This window comes from Juglans regia, chromosome 16, assembly GCF_001411555.2.
Source record: "Juglans regia cultivar Chandler chromosome 16, Walnut 2.0, whole genome shotgun sequence".
NCBI classification, from domain to species: Eukaryota; Viridiplantae; Streptophyta; class Magnoliopsida; order Fagales; family Juglandaceae; genus Juglans; species Juglans regia.
This window is the reverse complement of record NC_049916.1, coordinates 18,896,257-18,910,157: the sequence shown is the minus strand read 5'-3', so window position 1 is coordinate 18,910,157 and position 13,901 is coordinate 18,896,257. Positions and strand designations below refer to the sequence as shown.

The following is a 13,901-nucleotide window of genomic DNA, read 5'->3' as shown; positions in this document are numbered from 1 at the left end:
TTTCCGTAACTTAAGAGTATATAATAATTTATTTTTAATGAGTTAAACTCTTAAAAAAATTGTCAAAGGCATATAGTTGATGACATAATATAAAAATTTTTAAAATAGAGATTTTGTTTTCGATCCCTTTTTCCAAATTTAAAAACAAAATTCTCAAAAAATTATTTAAAATAGAACCTATATTCAGCAAATTTAAGACAACAAAATTCAAGTTAAAAATCAAGATATCTATAATATTAATCAAAATGATATTTTCCATTTATCGTTGCATTTCATTTTGGCAGCCTATTTCTTTTCTTCTTCTTCCGTTTCTTTATCCTCTGTCTTCTTTCTCCTCATTATCAAAAAAAATATGGTTTTTATTCAATTTATATTTTTTCCCAAAACAGAGAAGAAACACACACACAGCTGCTAGGAATACTCGTGAGGTCGTACCCGGACCGATCTCCAAAACGATTCGTTTCGTTCCTCTGCCTCGCGCGTTTCAACCCGAAACCCTAACCCTTACAAGTTACTAATCTCTTTTTCGATGAGTTTTCCTTTCGACTGAGTTCTAGACATCGGTCCGGCCGGTTCCCTCTACGCGGCTTTCGATCCCTGAAATCGGCGATCTCGTCGGGGTGGATCTGAGTGGTAAGAGATAGAGAGAGGCTTTTACGATGCCCTCGCACGCGGATCTGGACCGTCAGATTGAGCATCTGATGGACTGCAAGCCGTTGCCTGAGGCCGAGGTGAAGACGCTCTGTGATCAGGCCAGGGCAATTCTGGTTGAGGAGTGGAACGTACAGCCGGTTAAGTGCCCCGTGACGGTGTGCGGTGATATCCACGGCCAGTTCTACGATCTCATCGAGCTGTTTCGGATAGGAGGGAATGCTCCCGATACCAATTATCTCTTTATGGGCGATTATGTAGGTGAGGATGCGAGTTTTTTTCTTACCTCTCAAAAAAAAAAAAGGATGCCAGTTTTTTCTTTCCTCTTTCTGAAAAAAAAAAAAAAAAAGTTGCGTCCTTATGTGTTTGATTAGGGATTTTCCTGGTCTTGTTTGGTCGTGAAATGCCTAATATAACGCGTTGGCCCTTTTTGTTTTCCAAGTAGGTGTTTGATCTATAAGGGCCCAATCATATGTTAAATTTCGTATTTCATGCATACTCTCAATTGTTTGAAAGAAAGAACAACTCTTTCCTTTTGGGGGGGTGAGCAATGGTTTTCAAACATTAGAATTTGTTATTTGCTTTAAATCCTGATTAAATGAAAACTTGTATGCAAGATACTCCTGCTGTTTTGTAAGCGCTCAATGCTCTCAGGTGGCCACTTACTGGCAGCTTTTTAAGCTTGGTTTGTATTGTGTCTGGGATGTGTGCAAATTGTGATGATTCTGCATAGCTATATTGTACAGACTACGCATGGAAACTGTATGATGCGGCCAAAATATGGCGTTGCAGATTTTTACATGCAATTGGTCTAAGATTTTGTGGGGTCAAATCTGTTTGCAAAAACAACTTTCTTGGACTGAACCCAGGCTTCTGCATATCATGTTTTGGGGATGATTTGCCACATACCACAAATTAGCCATATGGCTCGTGTCTAAGATGTTAATGAATACATGTTTTATATAGAGAAATGTCTGGTTCACAAAAGTAGACTCACATACTGATTGGTTTAATGCGGTACATTATATTGCAAAGTTCTTTTTTTTGCAAAGTAGATCTAATGTATCATATTTAGCCACATCAGCTTGTGAGCTTTTGTTTTGCAAAATCTCTTTTCGAATCTAGCACTCTTTTTTAAGTTTGTTTACATCTTTTGGTTCTATATCTTATGACATGTATATTCTTACTTGTTTTTTTTTTCAAAAAGAGTGTATACTGGTGCTTTTAAAACCTGTGGGTGAGAGACAAGGGAGAAGATGCTTGTAGAGGATCATGTGAAGATGAATGTTGTGATACGAGAATTTTTTTTCCTGCAGCAAAGCAGTCTCGTTTTATCACAAGTAATTTTAGGTATTCTTGAAGTAACGTGGGTGGTTTTCTGCATGGGAAGTATTCAACTTTGATGTTTATGTGATGTCCAGCAATCATTTCAGTGAATAAATTATGTGCTTTTAGTTAGAGATGTCGCAAATTTTAGGGGAAGGATGAGGACAGTGTCACTATTGAGATAATAGGTTGGATTGTGTTATTCATGTCATGCATTTGTGTCATTAATGAAGAGGACAGTACTGATGTTGAGATAATTGGTTGGATTCTGTTTCCTCCTCTTTTCATCTTTCAAGAATCCTGCTATCTTAATTCTGTTTGTGGTTTTGTTTGCTAAACGCTATTTGAGTTGCAGGTTTGAACAGCTGTAATATACTAGTCTTTCCTATTGTCTTGTTTACTTCTATGCAGATCGTGGCTACTACTCAGTTGAGACTGTCTCACTTTTGGTGGCTCTGAAAGTTCGTTACAGAGACAGGATCACAATTCTTCGAGGGAATCATGAGAGCCGGCAGATAACTCAAGTGTAAGACCCTTTTCTTGTTGTTTACAGTTTGTAATTTTTAATTGTTAATCTAAATTATAAACCTCTTCAAAAGTACAAGAGGTGTGTATATATCTTGTTAATGGTCGCCGGCAATGTCGCTATCTGTTAAATGTTTCGAGGTTTGAGATGAAAATTATATTTTTTATCCATTTATGCTAGGCGGGGGCACGGTCCCTTTCTAAATACTAACATGCTTTTGAGAGTGAGGACATTGTGAAGTTTTAGTTCTACGGGAAATAAGGGTTGGGGTTGGGTTTTCGGGTAGAGTGTTAGTTCTACGGGAAACAAGGGGTTGGGGTCGGGCTTGGTGTATTTTGGGTTTTTTTCACGGGCTTTTTGGTTCATTAGGGACTTCTAATATGGGCAAGGTGTATTCTTGTATACATTCAGTATACTTGGTTACTCTTTTTTATATATATAATATTTTTACTTATCAAAAAAAAAAAAAAGAAGGTGTGCAAGTGGTTGGGTTTAATTAATCTTTCGGTTTGATGATTCACTGTTATTGCCTTTGTACACAGTTATTAGCTGAAAGATGCTCGAGTGTCGAGCCAGAATGATAAAGGATAAGGAATAAACCCATTTGAAGTTACTAGAGATAGCTCTAACTGGATAGTAGAGGGAGTTGTTTGATATGGTTTTCCTGATGCAATAAAAACTTTTGAGTATAGAGTGATATAGCTAAGCTTGAATGATGCTGCATGGATAACTGAAGTAAGATAAGGTTAACAAATGCATGGGAATATGTAGTTTACGATGACTCATGGTTGGAAAAAAAAATTGCTTTAGATGAAGAATGAGTGTTTAAACACTAAACCTTCATTAGCACTGGTAAGACTTTTTTGTGTGAAATATCTGAGTGAGAGATAATGATATCAAGTCACCATCAATTTAACCCTAGGCCCTAGGCGCCCCCCCTCCCTCACTCACAGATGCATGCATGTGCGTGCGCACACACACTGCAGTTGATTTTGTAGAATCCCACCCTTATCTTCATTCCTTTTCCCCCTTTCAGGTATGGTTTTTATGACGAATGCTTGAGAAAATATGGAAATGCCAATGTGTGGAAGTACTTTACTGATTTATTTGATTATCTACCCCTCACCGCCCTTATTGAGAGTCAGGTTTGATTTGGATATGTTGCTGCTAGGTTACTTCATTAATTTTATGGCAGCTTCTGACTTACTTTATTGTTGTAGATCTTCTGTTTGCATGGAGGTCTGTCACCCTCTCTAGATACGTTGGATAATATCCGAGCTTTGGACCGTATACAAGAGGTATGTACATTATTGCACATCTGATGTTTTTCATAGTGGACATGGCTAACACTTTCAAGTATTAATTTTGTTGGAGTGCATTTGTTGGTAAAAGTATTAATATCGAGGCATCGTGACTGTGTGAATGCTGATATTGATCTTTTTACCAATTTTTAAAGCCGTCCCTGTATGTGTTTAGGCTTACCCCTTTGAAATTTGTTGATTATGTGACTTATTCCCCATATTTCTTCTGCATCGTTGAAGTAATATATGTCAAAACAACATCCAGTTACCTTCTCCCTATTTCATTCCCATGGTAATTGTAAATGCATGCATAACAGTTATTGTGTCATTTGTCTGCCATGAGCAGGTTCCACACGAAGGACCAATGTGTGATCTCTTATGGTCTGATCCAGACGACCGCTGTGGGTGGGGAATATCTCCACGTGGTGCTGGTTATACATTCGGACAGGATATAGCTGCTCAGTTCAACCATACCAATGGGCTGACATTGATTTCAAGAGCCCACCAGCTTGTCATGGAAGGGTACAACTGGTGTCAGGTTTGTGAACCTGACCGGACTGAAATCTTTGTTTGGGGGGGTTGACATCTATCTATTTCTACTGCAAAATTTATTAACTTTCATCTCAAATTTATTTTTATAGGAAAAGAACGTGGTGACTGTATTTAGTGCTCCAAACTATTGTTACCGTTGTGGGAATATGGCTGCAATACTAGAAATTGGGGAGAACATGGACCAGAATTTTCTGCAGTTTGATCCGGCACCTCGGCAAATTGAGCCTGACACCACACGCAAGACTCCCGATTATTTTTTGTAATTTCATATTTTTGCCTGCTGCTTGTAGCCCCTGTTCTTCTGCTATGTTATTGTAGATGTGTCTTAAAAAGAGAGGAGTTCTGTTGTTTAAGATGAGGGTCATCATCAACATGATTCTTTTGTTGGAGTTTGTGCTGCTGCTTTATTGTTTTTCTTTAAGAAACTCATAGGAGAACTGACAGAAGCCACCAATGGCCTGTTTTCTTGTATATTTTCGGAAGGAGGAAGCGGCAATAACATGGTGTATTTCTTCTGTAATACCGCAATGTTAGGGTAGGGGCAGATTCGGTAGATTTTTCTATAAAGTTGTCGTTCACTTGCTTTCCTTTTAAGAGTTCCCCACCTTGGCAAACTGCGAGTCTGCAATTAAGCTGCATAAAATGTAGCAGTTTTTGCAGTATTAGAACATGTTGTAGGGAGAAGGTTCTGTGGTTTTTGTTCAAAAAGTTAGGCCCAAACTTTGCTGAGACAATTAGCTGATAAGACTGAGCAACGACATTATCATTTTTCCAACCATGTATTAAATGAGGGTACTTCTATAAAATAAGAGAAATGTTTTACAAAGAAATATTTTGTGATTGTAGTAATTCTTTTTTTATAATTATTTTAGAGTTAAAGAGTAATGTTATAAATTAGGTGGCAACATATGATGTGACTCGTGAATCTGATACGAACACGACATGAGATTAGTGTGTTTGGATTTGATTTAAATGAGTTCGGATTAAAATGAATTGATTTGTTAAAACATAATTAATTAGTGGGTCAACTCATTTAACCTGAAGTCATCCAGCAATAATCTATTAAATTTTATTTTAAAATTATAATTTTATTATTGTTGACTATGTTTTTATTGTTGAGATTGTAATTATGGACCTTTACTTATATTGGTTATTGTAGGATTTGTAATATTAGTTTTATTATTTGTTAAAATTTGAAAAATATTGATATTTTTTGTTAGTAAGTAGTCTTATTCTTATTTTTTAGATATTGTGACTATTAATAAATATAACTTTTAACTTTTATATGAAATTATGTTAATTAGGTCAAATGAGTTATGCGAATTAGTTCAACATATTTATATAAAACAAGTTTGTGTCATATTGATCTATTTCTAATTAATTATTAAACTGGTGACACGACACGACCCATTATTTAAATAAGCAGGTTAGGATTTGAAAATTTGACACGTTTAACTTAATGGGTAGAGTTTAGGTTGACCTATATAGTCAAATGCTCAAATTGCCACCCCTAGAATAAATTACACTTTTATTTCATTTTCATTCCGCTACTTTTAATCACTTTTGGATCATTTTTTATTTTTATTTTTTTTTTAAAAATCTAAAAGTTGATGGACGTTGTCACTCCATTGTAGTGTGGGATAAGAATAAGACAGGTATAGTTTGTAGAATTTTCTATAATTAAATACTAAACTTGTGGTTTGGACTTTAAAGAGATCACTCACCGACTTTTAAAAATGAATCTCTTTCATCCATGTACTCTGAATTTCATTTTTTAACAGTTAGACCCACTAACACAGCTCTTACCACGAATAAAAACACATGGACAATACACATGACTTGTAAGCCATGTGTATTGTCCATGTATCATAATAAAATAAAATAAAATAAAAATATTTTACCTTATAAAATTATTTTACAAAGATGCCTTCATTAAAATAATGGTTGTAAAAAGAATTGTGTTTATATTTTCCTGTAAATGATACGGTCGGATGCAAGTATCAATGGATGTCTGGATGTGGCAGCAGGGAAGTTGTCCGAGTTTGGAGTATAATAGGTTTTCAATTATCCTTTGGTTGATCTGAATCGGATGGCTCAATTTCAAGTAAAGCATATACATGTAGATCTTACGATGATGAATATTAATTATCCCTGTGAACAATGCATGTCATATGAGGCATGAGCATGTAAGGTTGTCTTCTCTTTAAATTGAATAAAAGTTTAGAATGATCTAATCATTTTAGATGTTATTACACTGTTTGACTTGCTATTTATTAGGGGAAAACACAAAGCAAAAGGATCCATACCATGCATTAAAACCTAGAGTTGGTCTGGATCCTCCCTCCAAAACCTGTCATGGCAATGGTCCGCTTTCTTCTGAAGTATACAACTGTGCCGCTAATGAGCAACAAACACAACACAATCCCCTGTATGGAATGAAACAGAATAATAGGCATCAACACAGGCATGTATCATGTTCTTCATTTTATTGCAAAGCAAGTAAAAGGCTAACTTTAAAGAAATTGCATTTAATCTGCAATGTTTGCATCCACCAATCATTATTATGAAAGTGAAATATTTAGCAAGTTAGCTTATAGTGTTTAAGAAAACAACAGATAACTCGTCAGAAACACACGCGCACACACACAGAGGAAGACATAAAGACAACTTTCAGGTTTTTATATGTTTGCTTTTTGATTGTCAATACCTCTTTGGTCAAGTAACATATAAGCTCACAACGACGAGCAAAAAGTAAAAACATGAATCATGATGCAGAAGCTCTATGTTTGTGACAAATAAGTTCAAAGCAAAGAAACAGAATAGCAATCAATGCCTAAAACAAAAGTGTCTGATGTTGAATGTCGAAAATCCTTTTTGTGAAGGAATATATCACAAGTGTTCCAATGTTAATACACCGATTATAAGTGCACAATATACTTTAAATTAAAGTATTGAGACTAGCAGGCCAAAGCCAAATAGACCCATAGCACAGAATACTTGATTTATCACATGTAAATAGGACTCTACCAGTTAATTTGTTAGCATTTACTTCTTCATTTTTACAAATTAATCAAGTGCACTGATCAGGCACTATGATAAAGAGAGATACTAGAAGATAATGCTAACCTCAAACCCAAGCACTGACAACTTCTCTTCATTAACCGGCGGTAAACAGCTTTCATATGTAGTATAAGCTTGCAGTCCACTCTTTAACATTGATGGATCATCAAGTACACTTCTTTCCCTCATTGAAGTAGTGAGTTCTCCAGCATCATGCAATACACCATTTAATTTTGTATTCTTGTCAGAGATTTCAAGAGTAAAACGGCTATTATGAGAATTTTTCACATTTGCGTCCTTCGAATTATCTCTAATTTCTACACATTTGAATGGAATACGATAAACAGTCTCACTGCACCTATATTTTTCTTCATTCTGCAGAACAAAATAAAGATAAAAAAAATAAGCGCTCATACATTTCAGAGACCAATGGAGTGACATGCAAACAACATCAACAGGATATGAGGAAAGTGCAGAAGCTAATCTACAGTACATTTTATTGTCATTCTATACAGGAAGTTATGAGGGGCACTAGGTTGTGGATGGCTAATAATAAACAACATGAGAACCAATACACGGTTGCTACCAGTTGAGAAGGCAGTCAACAAGGAAGCAATGGGGCCAATATTGAAGGATCCCAGCACGGTCTGCAATTTTGTCTTCAATGCACCCTTTTGTTGCATCTCAAAAGATATATCGGTTCAGAAGTAGTAATAGAGGGGTTGGAAATTAGTTAAAGTCAGATGAAAATAAGATTCAGGCTCCATAGAGGTAATCCAAAAAACATTAGCACACATGCCAGCCTAATGTATGTCTCTTCCAATATCCCAATAATAGTGGGATTGAGGTTATAGAGGATTCACTTGCTCAACTTTCTATCCAACCTTCCGTTCTTGTTTTCCATTGCGCCATAGCATTAATGAAAATTCCCAATTGCGAGGAGACCCACAACATCCTTCAATTGGTTTCTTAGTTTGCCAAAAGATTTCATATGCAATACACCAACAAATAGCATGGACACAGCTTGGATATTACTTTAGACTTGGAAAAATCTACGACCTTCGGTCACATAACACCAACTCTAATTTCAAAGGCACGAATCTCAAGTAATTCGAGTCACAAACATATCCACACAAATCTATCAATTGAAACAATCGTATAAAAATCCAAACATGAAAGAGAGGCTTCAAATTCTTAGGAAAAAACTGAAATGAAAATCGGAACCTTTTCGGAGTAGAGGCAAGGAACGCAGGGACCGGAAGGAGCGCACTCATAGGTAGCGTTACTTCCCCGAGGGGTTTCTTTGAAATTCAGCAGAACTCTGCGCCCGATCCGATTCTCAGGTCCGACACTTCCACCAATCCTGCAAAAATCAAATTAAAAAAACATCGAGGGAAAAAAAATGTAACCGTAGTCACTGAGAGTGAGCGAGAGTATAAATAGACGATTACCTTTGAAGCCCGAGGGTGTGCACTGCAATGGAAAGGAAGAAGTGGAGCAACAATAGCGAATTTGGAATCATTTCTTCTGGTATCTATGGCCTCTGCTTCTGCTGGGCTTTTCTGAGTTTCGATTCCAAGAGTTGCTTGCCTTTTTTTTTTCTTTTTTTCCACTTTATTACCCAACTTTTCTCAAAATTGTAAGGGTGGGGAGTGATCTGAGATTAGAATTTCGTGAATAGTATTAAGATAATTTATGAAGAATAATGAAATAGTTTGAATTGAGTGTTTTTTGAATTTTGAGAAAGAAGAAAAAAAAAATTGAATAAAAATATTATAAAATTAAAATATTATAATAATATAGTTTTATAATATTATTTTTATTTAAAAATTTAAAAAATTTGGAATTATCTTTTATTTTTTATTTAAAAATTTTGTATTTAAATTATGTTTAAAAATAAAATGATATGAGAAGAAATGAAATCAGATAAGAATTTTGTGTCTTATCTAAGGCCCCAAACCTATTTTTAGTACCAAATTGTAAATAAAAATGTTTTAACCGTAAAAGTAAATTCATAAAATTAAATTGATAAACTGATGTGTCTTAATGTGATACATTAAATTATAAAAAAATCTTCTATTCAACAGCGCTACACTACACATCCGTTGAAGAAAAAAAAATGAAAACATGTGTGTAGTGATAGAGATGAAAGGGCTAATGAATGGGATTTTTTAATTATAAAACTACTTTTCTATTATTGAGGTGTGATAAGCTAATGCGATGTTCTTCTTCCCAAGAGCTGGGTAAGTAGATCCCACCGAAGAATATGAGTTCCAAATTCCAATGGATCACGTACGTACAAAGACGAAATAAAAGTGTAAAATGGAAGGTTTGCTAGGAACTTGAATAGAGTTGTTGGACAGAAGTTGTAGGCTTCGTTTGATTACTCAATTCATCTTAATTTATTATTATAATTTTTTTAAATTTTAACATAAAATATAATAAACAATTCAACTTTTTTAAATCTTAAAATAATAATAATATTAAAAAATAATATTTTAATAATATTTTATCATCTCAACTCAACTCATTTCAACATCCAAACACAACCGTAATGGACTAAAGGCGAGCAATGCACGGGGATTAAAGTGACCAATGCAAAAGGTGAAAGCATTGATAACGAGGTGGGAGGTGGCCTATGCATAAAAAGGCAACCAAAACAAAATGAGGGCGATGTTATGCAAGAAAGGCAACGGCAACTATTAATCACGAGGCAACTCTATGTAGAAGAGTTGAAAAATTAATGTGAAACAGACGGAGAGATTGGTATGATGTTACTGTAACAATGATTTAGCAAAGAATAACAATGATTTAATTCACATTAAACGCAACCACCTAAAGGCAACGTGATAGAAATGCCTGTAGCAAGCCCATGTGTAGAAAACCACGAATAAATATCCAATACAACAAGGTATTAGAGTTTGATAGCTTTCATTACACTTAGCTTTGTAATAGCTTTATATGACTTAACCACGGACGCTAATGTTATCATCTATCGAAACTCATTTTTCTAACTTGTTTTTTCTTTGTAAATTAGGGGGATTAGGGCTGCTACCCGCCCAATCAGTTAGGGAAGAAGCTCGAATCGCCAGTCGATGAAATCATTTGTGGCTCGGGCACATCGTGTTATCCTAACTACTCAATGTACTCAGGCTGATTGGGTGGAGATGGCGAGGAACATGTCTCAGATAGAGTCATATTCTCATTCCTTGGAGGACCAAGTATCCTTTCTTCGAGAGGAGATGGGTGCTATTCAGCGCAACTTGAGGGTATCCTAAGAGGAGGCAGGTTGATGTCACTTTGAGGTGAAGTTTCTGGAGGAGTGGGACATGCTGCTTTAGAGTTGAGGGTTACAAGAAAAAGCTAGTTGCTTTAGAGTTAAGGGTGCCTGAATTGATCGCCGACCTAGAGGTCTATCAGGAAAAAGCCATTCGAAACCAAGCTTGGGGCATGGGCTACAAGCTTGGCCTCAAACGGTTGAGGGAATATCTCCCTGCCCATCCTGGATCAAACTTGCATAAGTTGAAGTAGAAATCCCTCAAGGCTAGTCATGCTGCTGACCAGGTTTTTTATTCTCTAGCCTAGGGGTGTCCGAGCGAGAAGTACTTGACCTTAATTCCAAGTTCGACACACCAGGCTCGATAGTGCTCGAAGTTGAATTGTTTACCATTATATAAAATGATGCTATATGGTACACCAAATCGACACACAATTGTTTTCCACAAAAACCTGGTGATGTTTTGTGAAGTTACAGTTGCCAATGCCTCAAACTTCGGCCCATTTTGTGACGTAGCAGACAGCGACAATGACAAAATTTGCTCTCCCTCTTCCAGGTGGCATGGGACTGACCAAACTCCCCCCCCCCCCATTGGGCGAATAGCCAGCAAAACGTAATTGATGTCAGCTCCTTAGAGGGGCGGCTCGAAATTCGTGCGTGCAAATGGCATTGGGTGCATTTCCTAGCAAATTCTTTGGCGTCTTTGAGGGAGCGAAGCTAATAATACCCGGCTCGCATGACTTTAGCCACCAGAGCTCTTCCTCCGAAGGTTCTCACATATTCTCTTATGTACTTCCTCCATGACGTACTGCACTTCTTCTTTTGATACACATCACAGAAGGGGGACGACGAATCCCCGTTTATATAGCTTGTCGTTGATTAAGGTGAAACAAACAACTTTGTTTTTCACCTTCCTTGCCTCTTCCCTATTGTTGGAGTTCACAGTAGCCAAGAACCTAGCTATATCTTGTGCCCATTATGGAGTCCTTGCACTTATTTTCATGATTTCTAGTCCGATGGCTGGGATTTCTATTACTTTGTTGGTCGCCTTCCACAGTAGGTTCATTTCATCTTTCCCAGATGCCGGTCATGCTAGTCTATCGGACTTCCAATTGTCTTCTTGAGGGATGCGGTTGATTTGAAAGTAGTTGAAATGGTCGCGCCTTTCGTGCACTTGCTGCAGGTATTTTTTAAATTTTTTGCCCTTCGCCAAATATTCCCTCGTTATCTGGCTGGCCACAACTTGTGAGTTTGCCTTTATGTGTAACACTCCACTCTCCAGAATAAAATCACTTTTAGAATTTCTCAGGAGCCGGAGTGTTACTAAACTTGACTTAAAAACTTTTCTTACTAACAAAGCACCAGATACGAAAGATTCCATAAATAAATAAATTCAATCCTTATTAAATATCTAAAATCCAAAAGAGAGTTTGCGGAAGCACTTCTTTAAATTCAATAAAGTCTCATGTGTTTCTCCAAATAACTTATTAAACTTTAAATCATAAAACTGAGTATGACTTAAACTATTTAGGCCTCATCCTTTCCTCCATGGGCCAAGTCTTGTCCTCCAGACTCATCCTCATAAATATCATCACCTAGGGTGGTTAAAAAATAAAAACATACAAAAAATGAGTCGAATACTCAATAATTAACACATCATATAGTAAACATAATAAATATAAGATTTTTTGAAAAATATGCATACTCATAAATACATATGTAAATAACATGGACATGAACTTATCTTTCATTTGTCATAGGTCGATACCCACTATTGACGCCCGTGAGTTAGTAGATTCTTGTTCTGCTTGTGGCCGCGGGTTGTGAAATTCATACATAAGAAAGACACACTAGGTGCACTACGAGCATGTACAACCTGACAATACAATATGCCCATATCATATGGTACCGTCCTCATATCATAACATAGACCGTTACGTATCTTATCATTCATACTTTATCATAATTATACTTGCATATTTGTCATATCATAAATTTTAAATGAAATCGTATTCTTTCATAAAATGTCGTGATACATATTTTTTCACATAAAATCATGATTTTTCATAAATCTTTCGATACACAACTCCTTTCATAAAACTATGAATTTTATAAATAATTTAATGCATAAATCTTCTCATAAATCATGGATTTTCATAAAAAAAAATATTTAATGCATGTCTTGCAATTAACACGAAACTTATGCATAAAATCATGATATTTATGACTCGAGTACTTAAAATGGAACTTCCAATGGAGGGCATACTGCATGCATAATATTTTTATGAAAGATATGTCATTTACCGAACATACATGTAAGGGTATGATCATGCTACTTACTTCGCAGCGTTAATCAAATATTTTCAGCATGAAATCGATCACGTGAGCTAGAAGGAGAGAGAAAATGTATGGGATGCTGGTGGACTAGAGGTGCTCTATGTGATTTTGGATAAGTAGAAACTACACTGGAGCTTGAAGAAGAATGAGATACATGTAAAGTGCATGGGGCTGAGCGTATCTATAAGAAGTCGGTTTAAAAGTTTTAATGTGAAGATGGTTTATTGAATTGTAAGAGAGATCTATTGGGGCATGAATCCTAATGGAATGTGGAGACATGCATGGCTTAGAGTTTGAGAAGACAATCGGTTAAAGGATGTTGATGAGTTCGAGTTCGAGTTCGAGTTGGACTCGGTCACAATCATTCAATAAGAGAGTTTGAATTTAAAAACATGATCTAATAGTTCATTCAATGTAGGATTAGCAGTGACTGAGACTGCGTAGGGGACTTCAATCAATTATATTTTAAATTGAAATAAATTTCTAATGGTTGATCTTTAAATTCTAAAAGTAGTCTAACTCGTTCAATAAATAATAAATGTGATTTAACCTAGTTATTGAGTCTAATTAAAACTCCTAATCAATCTCAATAATTGATCGCTCGTTGACTTATCGAATATAGCCCACTAAATATAATTTAAGCCTAATAAAAATTATCAATATTCCAACTTTAGAATTATTGGGCTAGGTCATTACATTATGCTTATTTATGTTGCCTCTAAGGCTCCAGCTACGGCGAGTCCTACCAGCACTGCCTCATACTCGGCTTCATTGTTGGTAACCTTGAATTCGAGCCTTATTGTGTAGTACGATTCCATGCTATCTTCTGTTATTACATACACCCATACTTCTCTCCCAGAATGGTAGGATG

General features: G+C 36.0%; 2 protein-coding genes across 2 annotated transcripts; one reads left to right on the top strand and one right to left on the bottom strand.

Moving 5' to 3' along the window:
- Positions 1 to 261: 261 nt before the first annotated feature.
- LOC108989812 (serine/threonine-protein phosphatase PP2A catalytic subunit) lies at positions 262 to 4,876 on the top strand. The gene is made up of 6 exons (XM_018963562.2): positions 262 to 912; positions 2,389 to 2,503; positions 3,540 to 3,648; positions 3,724 to 3,801; positions 4,151 to 4,342; positions 4,446 to 4,876. Exons 1-6 carry the CDS (start codon positions 660 to 662, stop codon positions 4,617 to 4,619), a joined length of 921 nt encoding a protein of 306 aa, XP_018819107.1. The 5' UTR covers positions 262 to 659; the 3' UTR covers positions 4,620 to 4,876.
- A 1,652-nt stretch (positions 4,877 to 6,528) lies between these two features.
- On the bottom strand, positions 6,529 to 9,072 carry LOC108989813. The gene is made up of 4 exons (XM_018963563.2): positions 8,868 to 9,072; positions 8,641 to 8,779; positions 7,483 to 7,791; positions 6,529 to 6,782 (listed from the first exon to the last, which is right to left on the bottom strand). The coding sequence occupies exons 1-4, from the start codon at positions 8,936 to 8,938 to the stop codon at positions 6,669 to 6,671; spliced, it is 633 nt and encodes a 210-aa protein (XP_018819108.1). The 5' UTR covers positions 8,939 to 9,072; the 3' UTR covers positions 6,529 to 6,668.
- Between the last annotated feature and the right edge of the window lie 4,829 nt (positions 9,073 to 13,901).